The sequence below is a fragment of the Andrena cerasifolii genome, chromosome 8 (genome assembly GCF_050908995.1).
Source record: "Andrena cerasifolii isolate SP2316 chromosome 8, iyAndCera1_principal, whole genome shotgun sequence".
NCBI lineage: Eukaryota > Metazoa > Arthropoda > Insecta > Hymenoptera > Andrenidae > Andrena > Andrena cerasifolii.
The window spans coordinates 584,335-605,880 of NC_135125.1; the positions used below are offsets into that span (position 1 = coordinate 584,335).

At 37.9% G+C, this 21,546-nt stretch overlaps 1 protein-coding gene and 1 long non-coding RNA gene across 2 annotated transcripts in view; both read left to right on the top strand.

Annotated features, from left to right (window-relative positions):
• Window positions 1-21,546, top strand: part of LOC143372282 (uncharacterized) — a 394,641-nt gene that overhangs the window by 305,016 nt on the left and 68,079 nt on the right. The gene's annotated exons all lie outside the window — the stretch shown is intronic.
• LOC143372204 (uncharacterized) overlaps window positions 1-21,546 on the top strand; it is a 170,582-nt gene that overhangs the window by 91,075 nt on the left and 57,961 nt on the right. Inside the window, exon 4 of the mRNA XM_076818214.1 lies at window positions 14,749-15,374. Within this exon, the coding sequence (XP_076674329.1) occupies window positions 14,749-15,374 (626 nt within the window). The remainder of the gene's footprint in view (window positions 1-14,748; window positions 15,375-21,546) is intronic.

A 21,546-nucleotide genomic window follows, 5' to 3' on the forward strand; every position in this document is an offset into this window, starting at 1 on the left:
GAGCCCCGTCGCCCCGAGAAGTTTTTTCATTTATATTAATATCATAAAATTAATATTTCCTTCCTTACCGACAGTCTGTTGTACCACGCTCCAGAGTAGCACCTTCCTTACCGACAGTCTGTACCACGCTCCAGAGTAGCGCACCGTCACCCCGCGGTTCCTCCTCCTCCTCCTCCTCGATGATACCCCCGCACCGTCACCCCGCGGTTCCTCCTCCTCTTCCTCGATCGATACCCCCCACCACTCCGTCATCTCTATGACGTCATCCGCCGCCAGCCCGCCGACAAAAAAACAAATTTTCAAATTTGAGTTTCAAGGTCATGATCATGACCTTGAAACTCAAATTTGAATTAGAATCCCCCTTGTCTTACTACTGCCATCTCCTGAATTCTTTTTGTGACCGAGTTGCGCGATAAGGTCAGTTCGCGAAATTGTTCGATTTGGTTGGGGCATAGGAGCTCTGCCGATGTCGTCAAACATTCCTTGATGATAAACTCCCCATCCGAGAATGGGCGCCCATTTTTTGCAATTTTAAGCGCGAGTTCATAGCTGCACTTTAAAACGGCGTGCTTATTCACGGCACTACTCTTCTACAGCGAAAACAATGAACTCAATAATATACATATGTTCTAAAATAACTGATAAGCATTAAATATTCTAGTACAAATTTACAAAAACTTACGGCTTCCGATTGATTTTCTTTCTCTTCTATTAAATTCCCTTTCAGGCGCTCGATGGTTTGAAGACGCTCGTCCCTTGACAAATTACTATACTCTTTAGCATGGCATGCATTGTAATGCCTTTTTAAATTGTACAGCCTTTCAGAAGACAGTACCTTTTGGCATACAAGGCATTGTATTTCCCCATTCTTCTGTGTCAGAAGGTATAATTCTTCCCATCATTCCTGAAACTTGCGTTTGGAACTTGATGGATGATCCATTTCTTACCACCGTTCACATACGTGAAACACGTGAAACTAGGGTAAATCCGGGAGATGCGGGCGACCTAACATAAAATGGCTATTAAACTAATACTGATATTATTTATTTTATCAGAATGAACCTAACATGCTCAGAATTTTATGCTGATTCAGAAAAACTGGTCGATCTTTGCTTTAAGACAATACTTACTGAAAATCGGGTTGGAAACTGAAGTCATTTGAAGCAAAGCATTTTATCACCAGTGTTTGATATTAAATGCAGCGTCAATGTTTGAGAGTGTCGATAGATCTGAGCGGGAGGACGCTGATTAGGTTAGGATCGACAAATGTACACCGTAACACATCACGTATGAGTAAAACCCTTTGTGTTTTATTCTAACACGCGTCAAAAATGAGAGTACATGAGTATGAGCAGTTAGAGGTTTATGAGCATGAGCCTCCGATCAGTTAACACCTTCACGAACACGACGCCACGTGAAAAACCGCCATGTGTCTTGCAACCCACGGCGAACCACAATCAATCAACTGACCACACACACGATGCTGAGCTACTGAGAACGTTATTATTTACTGTGAGCGAAACGTTGCTCGAAGGCCACGAGAAATTCACGAGTTGAGACTGAATCAACGAAAACGCACGCGATGCGTCTTCTACTTTTATTCTTTTTTTTCTCTTCCACACATGTTACACAATAGAGGATGCATGGATACATGGTACATGTTGTTTCATGGAGCCATTTTAAGAACTTCAGGCAATGAACCCAATCCACGGTAGAACTGGTTAATTTGTAATCTTTTAAGCATTCATTACAATAATCATCAGATTTTCAATCAGTTTTGATTGCCTTGTTCTTTGGCTTAATCTTTGATTCTTCTTCATTAGTCCCTCCCTGATTTGAAATTATCTTAGATTTGACTTTTTTGGTGTCACTGTTTAGAGTTCTAATCATTGCGGGCTGCAGTTCAGACCGTATTTATATGTCCTTCTCTAGTGTCTTTTCTACTTTTTCTTGTTGTAATCGTCTGCGGTCACGAGACGGCTGCCAGTGGGACGGAGAAGGGATGTGATGGCTGACTCAGTCGGTTAGCTGGGTTCGGCGAACAAACAAGAGCGGATAAACAAGTAATAACGTTTATTCGTGGTTCTGGTATAGCGGTACAGGTATCCGGCGAGCGCGTCTGGCCGCGGTAGAGGAGCTACGACGCCCCGACTCGAGCGCTTATGGTGGCGGAGCGTTAATTCGCGGTGGCGGCGATTTCGGCGAGTTTGGAAATGTAGGATGTGGAGTTGTGGCACGTTCTGCCCGGGATGGCCTACAAGGCGTGTCCGTTCGGGAGTCATATTATATAGTGCCGTCGTGCAATAGGACTCTGGCCTAAGGGGCACGGAGACACCCCTCTGGCTTAGGTAGGGCGCAAGATTTCTCTCGGTCTATTTCGGACGGAGGCTGGTAATGGCGTAGTAGTGGTTATAGCCGACACTGGTACACCTCAGGAAGTAAAATGTGCGTCACGGTTGTACGGTCCAGAAGCTGTGAAGCAACTATTTACTGTAGAGAACTCCTGATTATGCTCGCCGCGGCCTTTATATTGTATCGTTGTACATCTGCACCCGCAAGTACAGTCGCCTAGCGGCCGCGGTTACTCACGCTATTGCCTCGGCGCCGGGCGCTCGCGCGACGCGTGACGTGCCTTCGTCACATTGTTCTACTTCCTCCAATAATTTTCTTTTACTTCTTTACTTCTTTTCTTTTACTTTCTAGACTAGACAGCATTTGATCTATATCTTTTTAACGGAGTTTTTTTTATATGCAATAGTCCTTAGAAGCAGCATTTAGACCTCATTCTATGTTTATTATCTTTGAAATAGCTTCTTTCAGCTGTTCTTCTGTCCATGTCGCTACTTTGAGGGATAGATGCACCTTAAGGGATATATTTACTTATTTATAATAGTTTTTAAACAATTTTGCTTATACACAGTAATATCTATAGCTGTAAAATCGTTATAAGAATCGGTTCTATAACCGCTTTGGAACTTATATAGAACCTTAAAAATAACGGTTACAGAACTGATATGGGCGCTGATATAGGAACCGGAACTTAAACTGATATAGTCTGATATTTAGGTTCTTTATATCAGTTATTCAGAATAACGGTTCTTCATAACTGTTTCAAGAATCGAAATCGATATAATAACGGTTTCAAGCCCCGGTCCTGACTGACTTACTCTTCATCGCCCAGTTCGAACCGTTGAACCTAAGAACGTGAAATTTGGAAGGTACATTGTTTTCATGACGTAGAGTATCCACAAAGAAAGGATTTTTGGAAATTCCACCCCTGAGGGGATGGAAGGGGGTAAAATGTATTTTCTCGAAGTCCTTAATATGTCTTAGGCCTGAAGCGAAGCACGGGGGTATTTTTAACCGACTTCAAAAGGAGGATGTTTTCAATTCATTTATATTTCACTATGTATGTATGTTCGCGCATAAGTTTGTACCGCGTGGACCGATTTGGATAATTATTTAGTTGTTATATAAAGTATGTTCCCCAATTGGGTACCGACCTTAAATTACGTACGGGTAATTTTGGCGAATTCTTACCCCCTCCCTCCCCATTATAAGAATTCGTAAGTTTTTATTTTCCAACCCCCTTCTTGCGTAATATTTTTAAAATTTCTTTTTTTCAGTTATTAAAATTCTTTTAAAGGTTCATATAGTTCATTTAACTCGGTTTCGGGAAATTTAAACTAAAACTAATTTTCTGGAACATTAATGATTGAATTTGTATTTATTGAAAATTAGGTTAAACAATATTACGTAAAGGCAGGGCCCCACTAGTGCAACGGCGCGCCGCGCACGTTTTTCCGACGCGCAAGGCTGATTTATTGCAAAAAGACGTTCCCACTAGTGCAACTGCGCGCCCCGCACGGGTCAGATTTACGAGTTTCTCGGATTTTCGAGCAGTTTGGAGCACTTGAAAGGGTCGAATTTAACGACGACCCACGCGTCGAAAGCGATCATGTGTGCGCTATGCCGGGATTTCTCTGTTACGCGCGCACGCGAATGCACGCCGCGCATCGTCGAAAAAACTGAAAAAAATGTGTGTTTTTCAACGCAAATGTACTTTTTACTCCTACATAGCACTTGCATATGTGTATTTATGGTCTATTATTTAATTTATATGTATATTAAAGCAAGCAATAACGTGATAATTATTACTGCAAATAGCAACAATTATGCTGCTGCGATATGTATACTTGTTTCTAGATGTTGCATAAGTGTAACACAATATATATGCAGATATCTGACACTGAATTGTAGTTGTCCATCTTTATCAGTTTCAAATTATTCTATTTCTCAAAAACAATTAAGTTATTGCTTTGATTCATCCTGCAAGAAAATCCTAGGTGTAAAAATATCCTTTTTCCATAACTTCTATATGTTTTTCCGTTCATGCCAGAGGCTATTCATGCGTCTCAAAAAGTAAACTATTTAATAGTGCAATGGTGAATTTACTATTTGAGATTACTCGCATTGACATTATGTACCTACTTACTGTCAAAGCGTTAGCCGCCGGTGACCGCCACATCAGTGAATGTGTTAATTGTTATTTCGTTTCCTATCGCATTGCCAGGGAAATACCTCGACATTTGTACGGAAGTCAAATATTAATCATTTGCTAAGTTATAAACCATTTTTCGTGCCTTCAGATAAACTAAATGTTACTTATAAACAGAGGTTTCAATATGCAATAAAGTAACAGCATTTATGACATTGTAATGCGGTTAGCAGGTAAACGTGGGACGCGGGTAATCAATATTTAAAATAGATCTCGTCGGAAAAAAGCTACGCGCGTTACAGTACAAATTATTAATCAATTGGTTAAAGAATCTTGATTATTATCGTGGGTCAAAGATCTAGTCCTATACAGGCCCCGCACCGAGTGATTATCAGGATACAGAAGGTTTGTCGTTGAAATAACATATACTCAAGTGTAAGGTTCAAATGAGAATGGTTATTTGTTTATTCTCTTACTATGCGTTAAAGAGGCCGAAGAGTCAAGGGGAGTCCTAGAATATTGGCTGTTGCCAGTATTGGCCCTCCATTAACACATGAAATAATTTTTTTTTACGTGCGACGACGTAATGGTAAATTGAGCAACTCACCCACTATATCGGTTAGTTTTACAATGTACGATCTTTCGTATGGATTTTCGTTTTTTTAATAATATGATGCCTGTTCTATGCCTAGGAAAGAAAGAAACACACTCAAATACGAAATTTATGATTATACATATACGGTAGTAGAACCTAAAAACACAAGAATGAGATCGAACTGAAGGTTGAGCTCTACGCGACTAAAGGAATAGGATGGCAAAAATAAACGAATTTAAAACGCAGAATCATAGTAATTGGTATAACACGGTGATGTTGACACTAATTAAAGTGGTAGTTTGAGTCCATTCACTATAAATATTCGAATCTTTGGCTCGAAATAGAATTAGTAATTAAGGGGTTATGCCTACCTGCAAGGTCTGAAAACACAAGTATTTTCGGGATTTTTTTTAAAACACTCGAAGACTTTTTTTAAATAAACCTTTATGTATCGAAAGTGTACATGTTAAACTACTTGTGGTAATTTTTGCGATGGAAAATATACATAAATAAAAAAAAATATTACCGATCTCTCGGCAGCGATTTTTTTTGTCAGTAGTTTGCGGTGAACATTCTAATTCTGACCTGGTTCATCTGAAATAAAAAATTCGCGGGAATTTAGTTAGTATATTGGATTATCTTGTCCTTAATCGTTTATTATCCCAAGATATTAATTTGCTACAAAATGGCAACTTCTCATAGCAAAAGTATCGATTTTCACCACAGAATCGCGCTCATGTTTCATCATTTTCCATCTGTAAAATAACAACTACCCAACGGAAATGGAAAACTCACGATTAAGGACAAGCTAATCTAATATACTGACTAAATTTGGTCGAATTTTTTATTTCTGATGAACCAGGTCGTAGCTATAGTGACCACCGTAATAAAAAAAAGCGCTGTCGGGAGATCGCTTATTATTTCATTATTTATTTACTTATCGCATTGCAAAAAAAGCTACAAGAACTTTAAAATATATACTTTCGAATATACTACCGTTAATTTAAAAAAAGTCTTCAAATTGAAGAAAAAAAATCCCGAATATACTTGCGTTTTCAGACCTTACAGGTAGGCATAACCCCTTAAAAAAGAAGTTACGACCACGGACACCTTGTCACGCTCCTGCGGCTGTACGACAAAGAGTGACTCCGGCTTACTTTTAGCTAAATTTCATAGCAGTTTTTGCCGTCATTTCGGACTTCGTTGTTTGTAAAGTGTGCCATTTGGAAATGAAGTTCACTGAAACTAGCAAACGAGGTTTTGGATTTAAAATAGTTGTGTCCTGTGATAAGTGTGAATAAATAGAAATACCAAGTTGCCCATATGTTAAGAATGCCTACGAAATTAACCGCAGAATTGTGTTTGCCACGCGATTGCTTGGAATTGGTTTACGCGGAATAACAAAATTTTGTGCGTTGATGGAACTGCCCCTCCCGATCTTTCAATCGTTTTATGACAAGATCGTTAAAAACATTGCTAGGGCAACAGAAGTTGTTTGTAAGAAAAGTATTTCCAATGCAGCGAAAGAAGAAAAAATAATTTCTGCTGAGAAAGGAGACAAAAATGGAATCACGGTACAGTATTGTCTCGTTACGGGCTCGGTTTGGTGTACACGATACGGACTTTTCGCTATCCCCACCACTTCTGTCTCATTCTTTTCGGGCGATGGCGAGAGCGAGATGGAAAGAGAGCAAGCGAGAGGCACTGAAAGCGAGCGAGGACGGTTCGAGACAGACGACGCGTTGATGTTTTTTCTCGCTCCGTCTTTCGGACGCCTGGCACTCCGTCCTTTGCGTGCGCGACGGGCGTGCGCGACGGTCGCAAGCGCTTACCGTGAGCCGGGTCTGCGTGAAGATTTTGCGAAGCGGTTTTCGAGCTCACGGTAAGCGCTTGCGACCTCCGCGCACGCTCACCGCGCACGCAGTGTTCCATCTCGCTCCCCCCTTCGGCCAGAAAGAAGCGAGAAACGAACACTCGGAATTAGGGCTCCGTTCACGATACGGGCTCAACGCCGGTCCCGACCAGTGATGCCAGAACGGTGGGTTTTGTCCCACGGCCGCTACCACCACTCCACGACCAAGCGTACCCCCTCCTAGCGCCCGTACCGCACTACACAAGCATACCCGTCCCTCCATCCGTGTGCCGTACGCGCTGCCTGGCCACTGCTCTCCGGGGAGGATTCGTTTTCCCGACATCGAAGCGCTTGGCGCGCAAGCGAAAAATCAAGACTTCAAATCCCGGTGCGGATATTACTTTTTTTTTTTTAATTATTCACTAATTTCTCTTTCTATATTCTCAGCAGACTAAAGGCTTAAAAACTATTAATTTACTAAGCATTTTCGAAGCTTGATTTACTGCTAAAGTGCGATCCTCTTTTGGCTTGTATCGCACCACTCCAAGCGTAAGTACCCTATCTTCTGTCAGTGTGCCGTACGCGCTGCCTGGCCGGCGCTCTCCGCCGAGAATTCATTTCATCGAGGTTTGAACCTCAATGCGAAGATTCTAACGAGACAATACTGTATCGGGCGACGGATCTTGGCGGAAACGTGGATTTTCATCTTTGTATGGCTTAGTTCCTCTTATTGGTTGGTACACTGGCAAAGTTATAGATGTCATCGTAAAATCAAAATATTGTAAATCGTGTGAATATTGGAAGAAAAAAGGATAAACAGAAGAATATGCGGAATGGTCAGAAAATCACGCAAGCGAATGCCAAGCGAACCACGAAGGATCGGCTGGAAAAATGGAAATCGACGCAGTTGTTGAAACGTTTCGGCGCTCTGAGACCTTACATGACGCGAAGTACGCAAGTTATATCGGCGACGGTGATTCCAAGACCTTTAAAGGTATTACAGATGCTACACCTTACAAAAATATTACAGTAGAGAAAAAGGAATGCATAGATCATGTTCAGAAACGAATGGGCACCCGTCTCCGTAATTTTAAAAAAGATAAAAAAGGACTTGAAGGAAAAGGAAAGTTGACAGGCAAGCTTATCGACGAACTTTCTATATATTAAGGATTAGCTATTCGTAGAAATTGCGATACGATTGAAAAGATGAAGAACGCTATATGGGCTACATTGTATCATAAATTATCTACAGATAATAATCCGCAACACGACAAGTGCCCAATTGGAGAAGATTCGTGGTGCACTTGGCAAAAAGCGAAAGCGACAAACAGTTTGGGCGATTATCAACACCTACAACCTATGCACAAAGAAGTTTTCGAAGCTATAAAGCCAGTGTACGAAGAATTGAGTAAGGACGATCTTCTCACTCGTTGCATCGGCGGATTTACTCAGAACAGCAACGAGAGTTTCAAAAGAGCAGAACGATCGTTGAGTGAAGGTGCAAGAGAGGCTCGAATCGACTTGAAAACCTTAAGAAAGGAAAAAGAGGAGGAGGATGTCAATCTAGAAGACCAATTGTATGGTGCAGGCATCGCAGATTTAAGGTATATAAGAATATAATATGATTTTACAGTACTTAAGGGGAGGTTCTGGTCTAGAGCCCCAAAAAATAGGTGATATTTAGGAATTAATTAAAGGAAAACTACTATATATAATTTAATGGGACTTGTTGCATTGTATTAAGGATGTCTTATGTTATAAAAATATATTTTTTGTTTTATAATTAATCAGTGCAAACAGCCCTGGGGAGTCGTTAAAGTTAAGGCGTCAAAAAATTGATCCAAATCGGTGGGACCTGTATCTCTAAAAGTTATTATCCGATTCGACTGAAACCTTTTTTATTTTGAAGATTATTCTATTTTCTAGGGGGGGAACTAAAAAAAATTACAAAAATTACATTTTTTTTTTAGAAAATAACGACACTTCACGTTTGAAATCACTTTTCCCTGTATTTTTCGTCCTTTCAACGCCTTTAAAAATTATAAATTTTCAACTTTTTGTAATTTTTTTTAGTTCCCCCCCCCCCTAGCCAGAAGTATATTCTTCAAAATAAAAAAAGTTTCAGTCGTATCGGATAATAACTTTTGAAGATACAAGTCCCACCGTTTTGAGAACACTGTTTCGAGAAAAACGCATTTGAAGTTTTACGTGAGCGCCGGAGTGGACAGTTGTTGCCCATGCGTTTGCCGCTACTCAAATGCCTATAACTTGGGGGATTTTACGAATTTCAACAAATCCTTTTAAACACGTATTCCTAAAAGATTGAACATTCGAAAAATGAAATAAAAAAAAATCGACATTTAGACCAGAACCTCCCCTTAAAGTTTTACGTAAGCGTCGAGTGGCCGGTTGTGACCCATGCATTTGCCGCGATTCAAATGCCTATAACTTCGGGAATTTTACGAATTTCAACCAATCCTTTTAAACACGTTTTCCTAAAAGGTTGAACATTCGAAAAATGAAATAAAAAAAAAATCGACATTTAGACCAGAACCTCCCCTTAAAACTTTAAACGCGTTTTTCTCGAAACCACTTTTTTTAACTGGCCGGAAACATAACTCGAACAAATCTTCACCGATCAATCTGAAAAATTTAACAGTATATGCAAAATGGGTTTGTCCAGCGACGCACGTAGTTTTTACATTGCATATTTTAAAAAAAAAAATAATTTTGTGACGATTTCTTTCATGAAATTTTAAACTTTTTTTCAAAAATACACCATTTCGCGAAAAATCAATATATCGAAAAAAAATTCTACGTACGTTTCTTGCTGTTGTTCTATAGAATCGAAAAGACTTTGGTTTTTTGTTCCAGGTCAAAAATTGCGGGAGTTAAGTTTCCGACCGTGGACCCTTTCAAAAAGTAGGCACCGACGGAGAAATGCTACGCAGCCACCATTCTGTCATGAACGAAGTTGAAAAACATATTTTTTGTACTTTATTACTAGAATTATAAATTCCATTTTACAGAATTTCGATTGATCTCTTTATTGCGCAAAAAAAAAAATCCCGAAATGTGCCTATTTTTTCGTGCTCTACAGTGGTTTAACCCCTTAAACTGGGTAGTTCTAATGTTAAGTAAAGTTTTTTTGCGAATATCTCTTAAACCAAAGCCGAGCGCTAAAAAGTTTAAGGAAAATGTTGTTCAGAATGACGATTTTGACAACATATGTAAAGGTTATCGAAATTGGCGAGGGCACAGTTCATCAGCAAGTTTACCGTACTATCTTATACGTGAAATCTTGCTGTGCTCTATCCTGACGTGCACTAAAAGGATGCGCGTTAAACTGCATGTGTTCTAAATTGTATGTGCACTATATTCTGTGTCCTATTTTGATGTGCGTTGAATTGCATGTGTAATATTGTACTGTGTAGTATTGATATGGAGCCCATCGCCCCCACCTAGGGGCTCGTTGGCAAAGATCAACGCTTAATTTTACCTTATCCAATAAATTGAAATTAAATAGAATTAAATGCAACATTTAGGATTAGACAAAGCATTTTGCACAGATCGATACTTCGTAAGAAGTATGATTACATATTTATTAAATAATGTTGCGGCGTAGAGGCCTCTCCTCGTTAGCTATCATGATTTATTTACAGTTACACTAGTTCAAATATTTTAGGTCATAAAGTTAGGTAGTACACCCTCTATACTGTATATATGTATTATAGAACGTGACACACCATAACGACGTACACTTTTAATAAATCTCGTATAGATGACAGGACATCTTTGCTTTTAGTGTTGTGTGAGAAAGTAAATCATAATTATACCTCTCAACATATGTACTCTCAGTACGTTCTTTCCAATTAAGGGAAATAAAACACGGAGTGTCCTTCACATTTTACATTCCCACTTATATTGGTCATTAAGCATCGCTACAGACTAATCTGTACGCCGCTCTTCAGGAACATTAATGTTTATGAGCTTATGACTCGCGAGTCAAATGCTAAAGAAAGTGGAAGTATGGAACAGTCTTGTGACTTCTTCTATTCAGGTCTCTATACTTACTCCTCACAGTAATTGGAGGATCACCTCTATGAACCCGAAAGATATGGGCAAGTTCAGATGGTCATAACTCCGACCAAAATGGTCGTATCGATATCTTAAAAATATCGATTGAAAGTGTGGAATCTCTACTTTCAGGCACTTTTTCAGATTTTAGCTGTAGGGGAGACCGGGGCAAAGTGAACCTCGGGGTAAAATGAGCTTTCTTAATTTATTCTTTAACAATAGAATATATTTACAAATTTTGGCGACGTAATAAATGTGTGTAATACCACAATGATAATTATGCACAGTCAGATATCGAAAAATGAAAATTCATTTAAAAAATTAAAAATCAAGTTTTAGAGACTTCCAATTGATTTTCTTTTTAAATTAGCTTTTTGGATAAATGAGTCTTAAATGTGTTATTTTAACTCCAATTTTTTCTGCGAGTTTATAACAAACTTATAAACATACATGTACACGCGTTTGAGAAAACATTAATCCTAACATTATTAAATAATTAATTTTCCACTGTGTACACATTCGGGGTAAACTGAGCTGCAAAAAAAGGTGCGCGAGTGATGTGCGGAATAACCTAACCTGTCAGCTAGCTGGGAAACTATGCGGCGTGATGGAACAGAATCTAACCTCAAAAAAAAAAATGAAAAATCTGCCACAGTTTTTGACAACCACGGTTAAAAAAAAAACAGAAACTGACGTGCTACACGTCATCCCAGCGCAAGGGGTTAATAATTACCTATATCCTTATTTGAAACTCGTATTTTATTTCAGCTCATTTTACCCCATATATGGGGAGAAGTGGTCGTTTTGGCATTTTCTTTTCAAGTTGAATTGTAATATACTTTAAGTTTATTTTAAGTAATGCTATTCGTCATTTATCAATAGTAATGTTCAAATTATATTATAAATCTACTTCCACACATTTTTATTGAATGGGACAAATTTTATTCAACTTCAAAGTTTTCTCGCGTTACTTTGCCCCGGTCTCCCCTATTGCTTTTCGGCACAGTCATAGCGACATAAAGAACACTTGGTCAATTTTAAAAAATTTTCTTCAACATTGCGGTGTTCCATGGGGAGAATGAAATTTTTTACATAGATTCCATTTACACCAGTCGAACGCGAACGCTTTCCTGTGTAAAAACAGAGCAATAAAGTGAGTGACCCATGAAATCGCCTCTTTTTAGTTCTATGATTTTGGAACTGAATTTTATGCCAAACGATACCTTATGATGAGACATCAATCATATGGAATTTTCAAGTTGGGGTGACAATTAGTTTCTGAGATATGGGAGGTCAAAGTAGTGAAAATTCGTTAACGCATCAGCCCATACGCTTCGATGTACGGACTTTTATGTCAGCCCGATAATTTAAACCTGGAGATTGGAGTAGACCAATTTATTCACACATCAAAATACTTGCTCCAGCTCCACTCCTGCTCCGCTCTAGCTGCTTTTTTTTAGATGCAAATTCTTTTACTCCCTTTAAACAGTGATCTTTCATTTGCCCCAAACCTCATCTTTTTGGCTTTTCATTTTCATATAGGAAAAAAATTCATAAAGAATGCTTAATTTTCGGGCAAAGAAAGTCCTATGCTTCCTTAACACCGGGCTGCGCGGCCCTACGGTATAATATTTATTAAAAACATTTCATTTATCTGCTCCTATAAAAGGAAAGAAAATTCAAATAATAATACAAGAATTTGGAGCAGTGGAGCAGTACAAATTTTCAACGACATTTTTCCAGACATAACATGTTCGTACATCGAAGCGTATGGGCTAACTAACACGTTAATGAATTTTCACTTCTTTGACCTCCCATATTTCAGAAACTAATTGCCACCTCAACTTGTAAATTTCGCGTGATTGATGTCTTATTATTAGGTATCGTTTGGCATAAAATTCAGTTCTCAAATCGTGGGACCAAAAAGAGGCGAAAAGGGTCTCGGTTTTGTGTCAGTCTTTCTTGTGCACTTTTTTTGACCAAATTATTCAATTTTGAAGCAAACTTCGTTTTTTTTTACTTTAGTACATGAAAAAAGCAATAAAAGGATCAGTCTTTCCTATTTAAGATATTTTTGAGTTGGGTGTACATTAGGGTGGTCGCAAGACAGAGAGGGAAGATCATTTTTCGTCGTATCTTCGACCAGTATCTACTCCTAAAAAGTTGCCAATTGGTGAAAAAATGAGATTGTCAAGGTTTCAGCTCGGTCGGATAACGTTAAAACCTGCCCCGTCAGCGCTAAAGTATTAAAAAACAGCTATTTTTTAAAATCGGGGTTTTTCCACTATAAAATTAGACAGGTTTATCCTAGGAACGTGTTTTTTTTTTTAGTTTAGTATAGAATGTTCCTGGCTTCAACTTTCACTGGCACAACTTGTTTGACAAACATACAGATCGGAAGATATTTGACTTTTTCGAGGACCGGTGCTGTTTGAGACCTGGAAAATTGACTTTTCCAAAAAAAATGTGAAAATTCGCTTAAGATAATATTTTTTTTAGTGTTTTCTACTATTTTTTAGTAATTTAGAATTAAAGAGTTCGAGCAAAATATTTAAAAAAAAATAGATTTTCAACAAGGTAGGTGAAAGGAAGGAGTGTGTTGGGGGGGGGGGGGGAAATATTGACACACGAATCAATTATTTATTATAATCAAACCATAATGAATTTAAAATATTAAACTTAATTATTACAAAACCAATCTTCAGAATTAGCAAGTATTATTAGAACAGGTTTCATGTCTAAATTAAATATTAATTATAAATTAATAATACTAGGTACGTAGGTCCAATTGGTAGGTAGATCTGTCATATTGAGTCACTAGAATCAAGTAAGTTGTAGAGGTAGTTAATTTTCGACATTCAGCAACTACTTGCAAAACATACTACTTCTACTTTTCATCTTTTGTTATGCTCGCATTGTAGCCTTGCATTGATTTGACACCCTCTTCGGCTGTGTCGTTTACAACACTAAAACGTTCGACAATTCTTTGTCCTTTCAAAAACTACTTTTGTCATTTCAAAAACTATTGTCTTTTGAGCAAAACTATGATGATGACTATCAGCTAAGCAAGCTTATTGACCTTGAGGAAGAAAACATACAAGACGATAGGTTAGTTACAGCCAAAATCGCTTTGAAAGACGCTCATTTTTTTAACAAAAAATCGATTACTTTATTACACCACTAACATTCAACTTCGTCAAAAGGATCACTTTGATGCTAAATCACTAAAAAATAGTAGAAAAACATTTAAAAAAAAAGAAGAGGAAATTATCAACTTAAGTGAATTTCCACATTTTTTTGGAAAAAGTCGATTTTCCAAGTCCGGAACAGCACCGCTCCTCGAAAAAGCTAAATTTCTTCCGATCTGTACGTTTGTAAAATAAGTTGTGACAGTGAAAATTGAAGCAAGAAACATACTCTACAGAACTAAAAAAAAGCACGTTCCTAGGATAAACCATTCTAATTTAATAGCGGAAAACCCACGATTTTTTTTAGAAAAATAACTGTTTTTTAATACTTTAGGGCTGATCTGACAGGTCTTAACGTTATCCGATCGAGCACTGACAATCTCATTTTTACACCAATTAGCAACTTTTTAGGGGTTCCCGTCAGAGAAGTTCGGGCATTGATTTCTTTCGACCACCCTAGTGTACATCTTATAAAGAAAATTACTTCAAAGATTATCAGATATTCATGCCCGCTTCCGTTATTGTTTTTGTTTTCTAGCATCTCCGAAACTGAACAAGCAGCGTTTTTGACTTTGGTTGACACAGCTGCAGCAGAGTTACAAAATTTAGTAGAACCAAGGTTAAGTTCAGAATTTTCACGGGCAAGATTATTTGCAAAGAATTCGTCGTTATTGACAGAAAATGTGCATATTGATCAAGAAACGATAAAGGAACAACAAGAAATTTCACCCAGTACACAAATCCCAATACTGCCGATTATTGATGAAATTGCTAAGAAACCCAATGAAACGAGTTTCCTCGAGGAGGAATCTTTATTACTGCAAAATGTAGGTGAAGAGGAAGTGGTAGAACTTGAAGAAGTGGTGGTAGTAAGGGCAGAGCAAGGTCTTGTTATCACTGATGAATCGAACTTTAGCCTCGATGATGAAATTGTGAAAGTACTGCCCGATGACATGCCTAAAGTTGATGAAATGTATACAACAGGGTTCGAATTGAGCGACACTGAAGCCAAAGCTCAATTAGTTGAACATTCAAAGGACGATGCTGCTGCAGTTGTTCTTAATGATGGAATTGTGTCAGCAGGATCTGCAGATCCTCATGAAGATATTCCATCTTTCAACGAGTGGACGCAAAAGAGGCTAGAAGAAGCTGAAAAGAAGAAGAGTGAGTATTTAAACTTGTGGATTCGTAATTGTTATATAAGAATATAAGAAAGGTTTTATCTGGCAAGAAACTGTCCAAAATTGTAATTTAACATACAGGGTGTCCCACTTAGGAATGGACAGCGCGATATCTCTTAAAGTACTGTCGATAAAAATATAAAAAAAATAGGGAATTGCATGGTTCGAGGGGGCCCATTTATTAGCGCGAACGAATTTTGTTTTCGATTATTATTTTAAAAGATACGATGGTCAAGTTCGGTTTTTCAAATGGAATAAGCTTTAATGTATACACTTTATTTCCACTGGTTTTTAAGATATTGCGCTTGCAAATTTACTGATTTTCACTGCAAGAAACCCCTCTGGAATGGCAAAAACCGGGGGCGGTCTTACTGGCGCCACGGGTGGCACTGCCTGTTGAAATGGATACTTACCTGCCAAAGGTCTACGCCAGAAATGGCAGGCCCAAAGGCTGGACAATTCTTTTCCGTCAGAAATGCTACTTAGGTAGGTACATCTGCGGTATCGAGAAGCGCATCGTTACTTTTATTTCGCACTTGCTTCTACGCTCGGATGGCCGGTTCTTTTGGGAGGGATGCAAGTTGGATTGGTTAGGTTAGGAGGAGTGAAAGTTGCTAGACTAAATTTCAACCATAGGGAGCAGATTGTATCAGAACCAATCCGATTTGCATCCCTCACAAAAGAACCGGCCATCCGAGCGTAGAAGCAAGTGCGAAATAAAAGTAACGATACCTACCTAAGTAGCATTTCTGACGGAAAAGAATTGTCCAGCCTTTGGGCCTGCCATTTCTGGCGTAGACCTTTGGCAGGTAAGTATCCATTTCAACAGGCAGTGCCACCCGTGGCGCCAGTAAGACCGCCCCCGGTTTTTGCCATTCCAGAGGGGTTTCTTGCAGTGAAAATCAGTAAATTTGCAAGCGCAATATCTTAAAAACCAGTGGAAATAAAGTGTATACATTAAAGCTTATTGAATTTGTCTTGGAACGCACTATCAACTCAGGTCTTCAAAAAAAAAATAGTTCCATTTGAAAAACCGAATTTGACCATCGTATCTTTTAAAATAATAATCGAAAACAAAATTCGTTCGCGCTAATAAATGGGCCCCCTCGAACCATGCAATTCCCTATTTTTTTTTATATTTTTATCGACAATACTTTAAGAGATATCGCGCTGTCCATTCCTAAGTGGGACACCCTGTAGAATATCATCTTCATTGAGATCTTTTTACCCATTAGTATTCTAAATATTTTCAGACACACGCGGACAATAAGTTTACCACACTTTCGATTTGTTTTATTATTTTTATTATTCAGCATAAACTTGGAACTGTGGTATGTATATTATGCATATTCCGATGGAGAATTTAAAATTGTATACAACCCCGTTAAAGTTGAATTTATTTAACTGACAAACAAAAGTTTTATGACATTGAACGGGAGAACACATTTTCGGGGCTGACAAAGGAGTTAAACACCAGTTTTGGTAACTTTTTAGGTCGTCCTAAAGGCAAAAGGTGACCCCAGAATTTTGTTTAGATTTTTCTATCACCATTCAAAAGGGGTAACTTTTTGTAGGCTTCAGAAGTGTGTTGTCTTGTTTAATATTATTAAGGTAGGGTTTTTCTTTGTTAGTCAAATAATTTCAACTTTAATTGGTTTTATACAGCTTTTAACACTCTATCAGAATACGTATATTTGGCAAATGCTGCAGTTCTGAGTTGATGTTCAAAAGTAATAGAATTAGAGCTGATCGAAAAAGTGGTAACTCTTTTGTTCGCTACTGTATTAAATGTCTTCATACACTCCTCACATTAATTAAAGGATCACCTCTAGGAAATGAAAAAATAGGGACAAGTTCACATAGTCATAACTCCGTCAAAAATAGTCGTATCGATATTCTGAAAATATGGTTTCAAAGTGTGGAATCCCTACTTTCAGATGTTTTTTTTCAGATTTCAGCTGCATTGCTTTTCGGCAAAGTTATAACGATATAAAGAACACTTGGTCAATTTTAAAAAAATTCTTCAACTTACGAAAGTTCCACGGGGAGTATGAATTTTTTTTACACAAATTCCATTTACACCAGTCGAAAGCGGCTACTTTCCTGTGTAAAAAAAGAGTAATAAATTTTTTTTTACGATCTTTTTTGCCGAGTATTCAATTTTTAAACAAAAACCATTTTTTTTACTTTAATTGCTTCTAGCAAACGAAGGATTCATCATAGGACGTTCATGAAAATAGCAATAGAAAGAAAAGTCTTTCCTCTTTAAGATGCATCGTTGACATTTCCGATTCGATTAAAATTTCGGTCTATGATGTCCCTTCGAAAATATGCTTAAAAATTGCACAAATTCCATTTTTCCTTCAACTCCCGATACTTTTGAGTTCCGCCGGAACGCGCTGCGATAATTTTTTACTCGATTTCCTAAAGATACTGTTGTGAAGTAATAATAATATTTTGAAAGGATGATAAAAGTTCACAAATGTTTCGTAAAAGAACGAAATGGCCACTAAACATTTGTTGTCATATACCATATATTTAGGTTATATTTTCTGTCACTTCGAGGAGCCGACCATATAATAATCACGCGCATCCAGCCTGCGCATTTTCAGTAGCGGATTTCATGAACGAATTCTGAACTGGAAAAATTATGAAACACAATGTTTACACGAGAAAATTATTCATGGCCGACAATTGAATTCCCCACGTTTCAAATAAAAATTGGCTCGGGTTATAATGCTCGTCTCTGGTATTTTGCCATATAATTGAGGCAGTGAGAGCAACAACGGACTAACCCACATTTTTTGCAAAAGTGAGTTAGTAGCAATAACGTATTCCAATAGGCTCTAGTAATCATATCGATGGCTTAGTGCACACATATTGTATGTCCACTTTTTATGAAATTTGAGTTTTTATATGCAAGAAATAGTGTTTGACTGTTTCTTTATGCTGCATAAAAATTACATTTTTATCTTTTTTATAAATTCATCAAAAATGATATTTTTGTTTATTGAATGTCCCTGAATTTATTATGCTGAGTGCACAAATGTTGTGTGTCCATGCCAGAGGATGAAAATAGTCTTGGAAAAATGTGACAATAAATAAAAAAAATTTAAAGTCTTCCTATACCTACCGCGAATTACTTTTTTTATTCCTGTTACTTTAAAAATAAATATAATATTGAAGTGAGATTATTTCCAGTATTATTCCTTTCATTCATTTTTATATGTTCGCACAAGAACGAGGGGCACCACGCACTTGTTTTTAACGCGTGAGCAAGTTTGTGTTCACGCGGCGGAACGTATAGATTTAAGAGAGCGCTATTAATGTTATTGTAATGTTGCCACAATAAACGAGGGTGCTTAATAACTAATTAAAAGAAATGTTACTATTAACAGTAGAGCACTTAATTTACAAGAAATTGTACACGCGATTGCGCGAGGCCGAAGCGAAGTATATAGAAATACTTGTTTCGTATTATCGGAGCACCGATAGCTCTTTTGTTTCGCGTTAGGAGAAACAGCGGTGTTTACCGGTACGCGGTTCACAAGCAAGAGAGCGATCACGGAAACAGAGCGGGCCGAGCCACCGATTCGGGTGCCGATGATGCATGGCCAATCAGAGAAGTACACGTGTGTGTCGCGCGATGCTGCTAATTAGTAGAGGGAGATAAGCTAATTAGTATAATTGTCGGCCCCGAGATGGCCCGACCAGGCTATCGCCGCGATCGCTCCAGCCGCTGACCCGGTATCAAATAGCGCGTTTAAAAGTCGCGCGCTTCGAGGCAGCGTGCACGTGCCCGATTGGCTGCATCGCTGTGGCCAATCCCAAACATTATATAATATCATTCAGTATAGTATGTCCTCCTCTGTACTTGGTTACAATAGCATGTCCAACTTCCAAGCATTATTGTCGAGTTATTATTATAATTTTTCAGATTCTAACTTATACTACTAATTACATACTTTCAGTGATACCTATATTACAATAATGCAAAAAGTATTTATGTAATTATAAAGTACCATTGAATGTTTGAACCTGTTTTTCTCATAAACGCTAAAAGTGGACATACAATATATATGTGTGCACTAATTGTAAGCCATCGATGTACAATAGGAAATTTTTTTTTAATATAGGTTAGTCCGTTGTTGTTCTAACTGCCTGAATTACTATGACATAAATACGACAGCGATTTCAAGTGATGTATATGTAACGGTAAAAGCGTTAATTTAGTAAATGTATACAATTCCCAGCAGTTCCTATGTCAATGTATTCCTAAAATGAATATGACCTAACCTACAATCGTCCGAAAATGCATACATTGACTCCATCATGCTTTTATTGTGGCTCGTATATCCAGCTATCGCTTCAGTTTTGCTATGAATCCACGTTGGCAGTCCTCCCGAGTAGGCGCCATCTCGTATCTACTACCTCAACTAAATTTGTCACGTGACTTGCTCTGTATTATCGCCAATATGGCGGAACTCTGATTTGGGAATGCAGTCACGATTTTTCGTTTTTCGTTCTTATATGAGCAGATTTTGGTCTGGGAGAGGTCTCATTCGAAAGAAGAAGATTCAATGCGGAGCGCTCTGCTCACCGTTTGAATCACAAAATTCTTTTAGTGACCTAAAAATGCTTGGATTCTGCGGGTATATTTTGTCGACTTTTGCTTTACTTTGGACACTGGTATTATTACATATCAGCACAATCTCGTTGTACCATGAGCAGAGCGCTCCGCATTATACCTTCCTCTTTCGAATGAGACCTCGCCCAGCCCAAAACCTGTTCATATAAGGACGAAAAACGAAACATCCCGAACCCATGTTTCGGGCCAGATTGTGTCGGTATACAGCGCGCTGCATTAACCGTGTCTACCTCCTTAATGGCCACAGGTAAAAAGTTATCGCAGCGCGTTCCGGTGAAACTTGAAAGAATCGAGAGAATCTCCGTTTTAAAATGAGCTTAAGACATCGATGTTCCGGTCATCCCTCGCGGAGATACAGCGAGTTGAAGAAAAAATGGAATTTGTGCAATTTTTAAGCATACGGTAAATCCTCGTTACCAGCCCGACGAACGGGGCTGGCGGCGCACAGTGGCGTGTTTATAGGGAAAAATTGTGAATAAATTATTTTATGCCCTATTCCTACGTATTTCGAGCTGCTGATTTCAAATATATTGTTATTTTTGTTGTAAACTAAAAAGTGGTAAAAATGAAGGTTTTATTTGTTTAAAAAAGAAACAACTCATAAATTATTTATATGTGTGAAAAGAGGTTATCCAATGGTATTTCTGCATTAATTTATAAAATACAAAAACTGAATTTTAAGGGTTGGTGGTGGGGGTAACTTGAAAGGTATTGATGTTTTGAAAATTAATTTTACGCTTTTTTTTTAGATATAAAAGAAAGATGTAACTTCTGCTTAAACTTCTTTTCGATATCTCTCACCATTCTCGAGATATTCCACAAAAATAAAATTCTGTTTTTTTTTCGAGGGGTAATTTCACTCCCTAAAACCGTAGGATGGCAGCAACAAAAAATATAGTTGTGCTACGGATGAATTACTCTACGTGCACACCATGTTTCATAATTTTCTGAATTTCCGGGTTCTCTAACTTCCATTGTTAATCAGCCATTGACCATTCGGGCGTTAAAGGCACATTCTACCGCCTCGGGTGAAAGTTTTTATAATGAAATTAACATTTAACGTTTTCAAACTGTTGGGGGTTTATTCTACCACTCTTGAAATACAAGAGGAACTCTTTGTTGTTTGTTTAATTTATTTGTTTACATAAATATTTTGCAGTGAAGTTGGCGTCTCTAGAATTGCTGGCGGTTGAAATTTCGAGCCACTAGATCACTTGAAATAAAAAAATGAATATTTAATATAAATTAATATATTAAAATATTTCAAATGATACAGTTGCCCGAATTTTCAACCGCCAGCAATTGTAAAGACGCCATATTCACTGCGAAATATTTATGTAAATAAATGAATTAAACAAACAAAAAAGATTTTCTCTTGCATTTCAAGAGTGGTAGAATATACCCCTAAAAGTTTGAGAAAGTTAAGTGTTTATTTCACTATAAAAACCATCACTGAAAACTGGCCGAATTTTCGCCCGAGACTGTAGAATGTCCCCCTAAGTAGTTA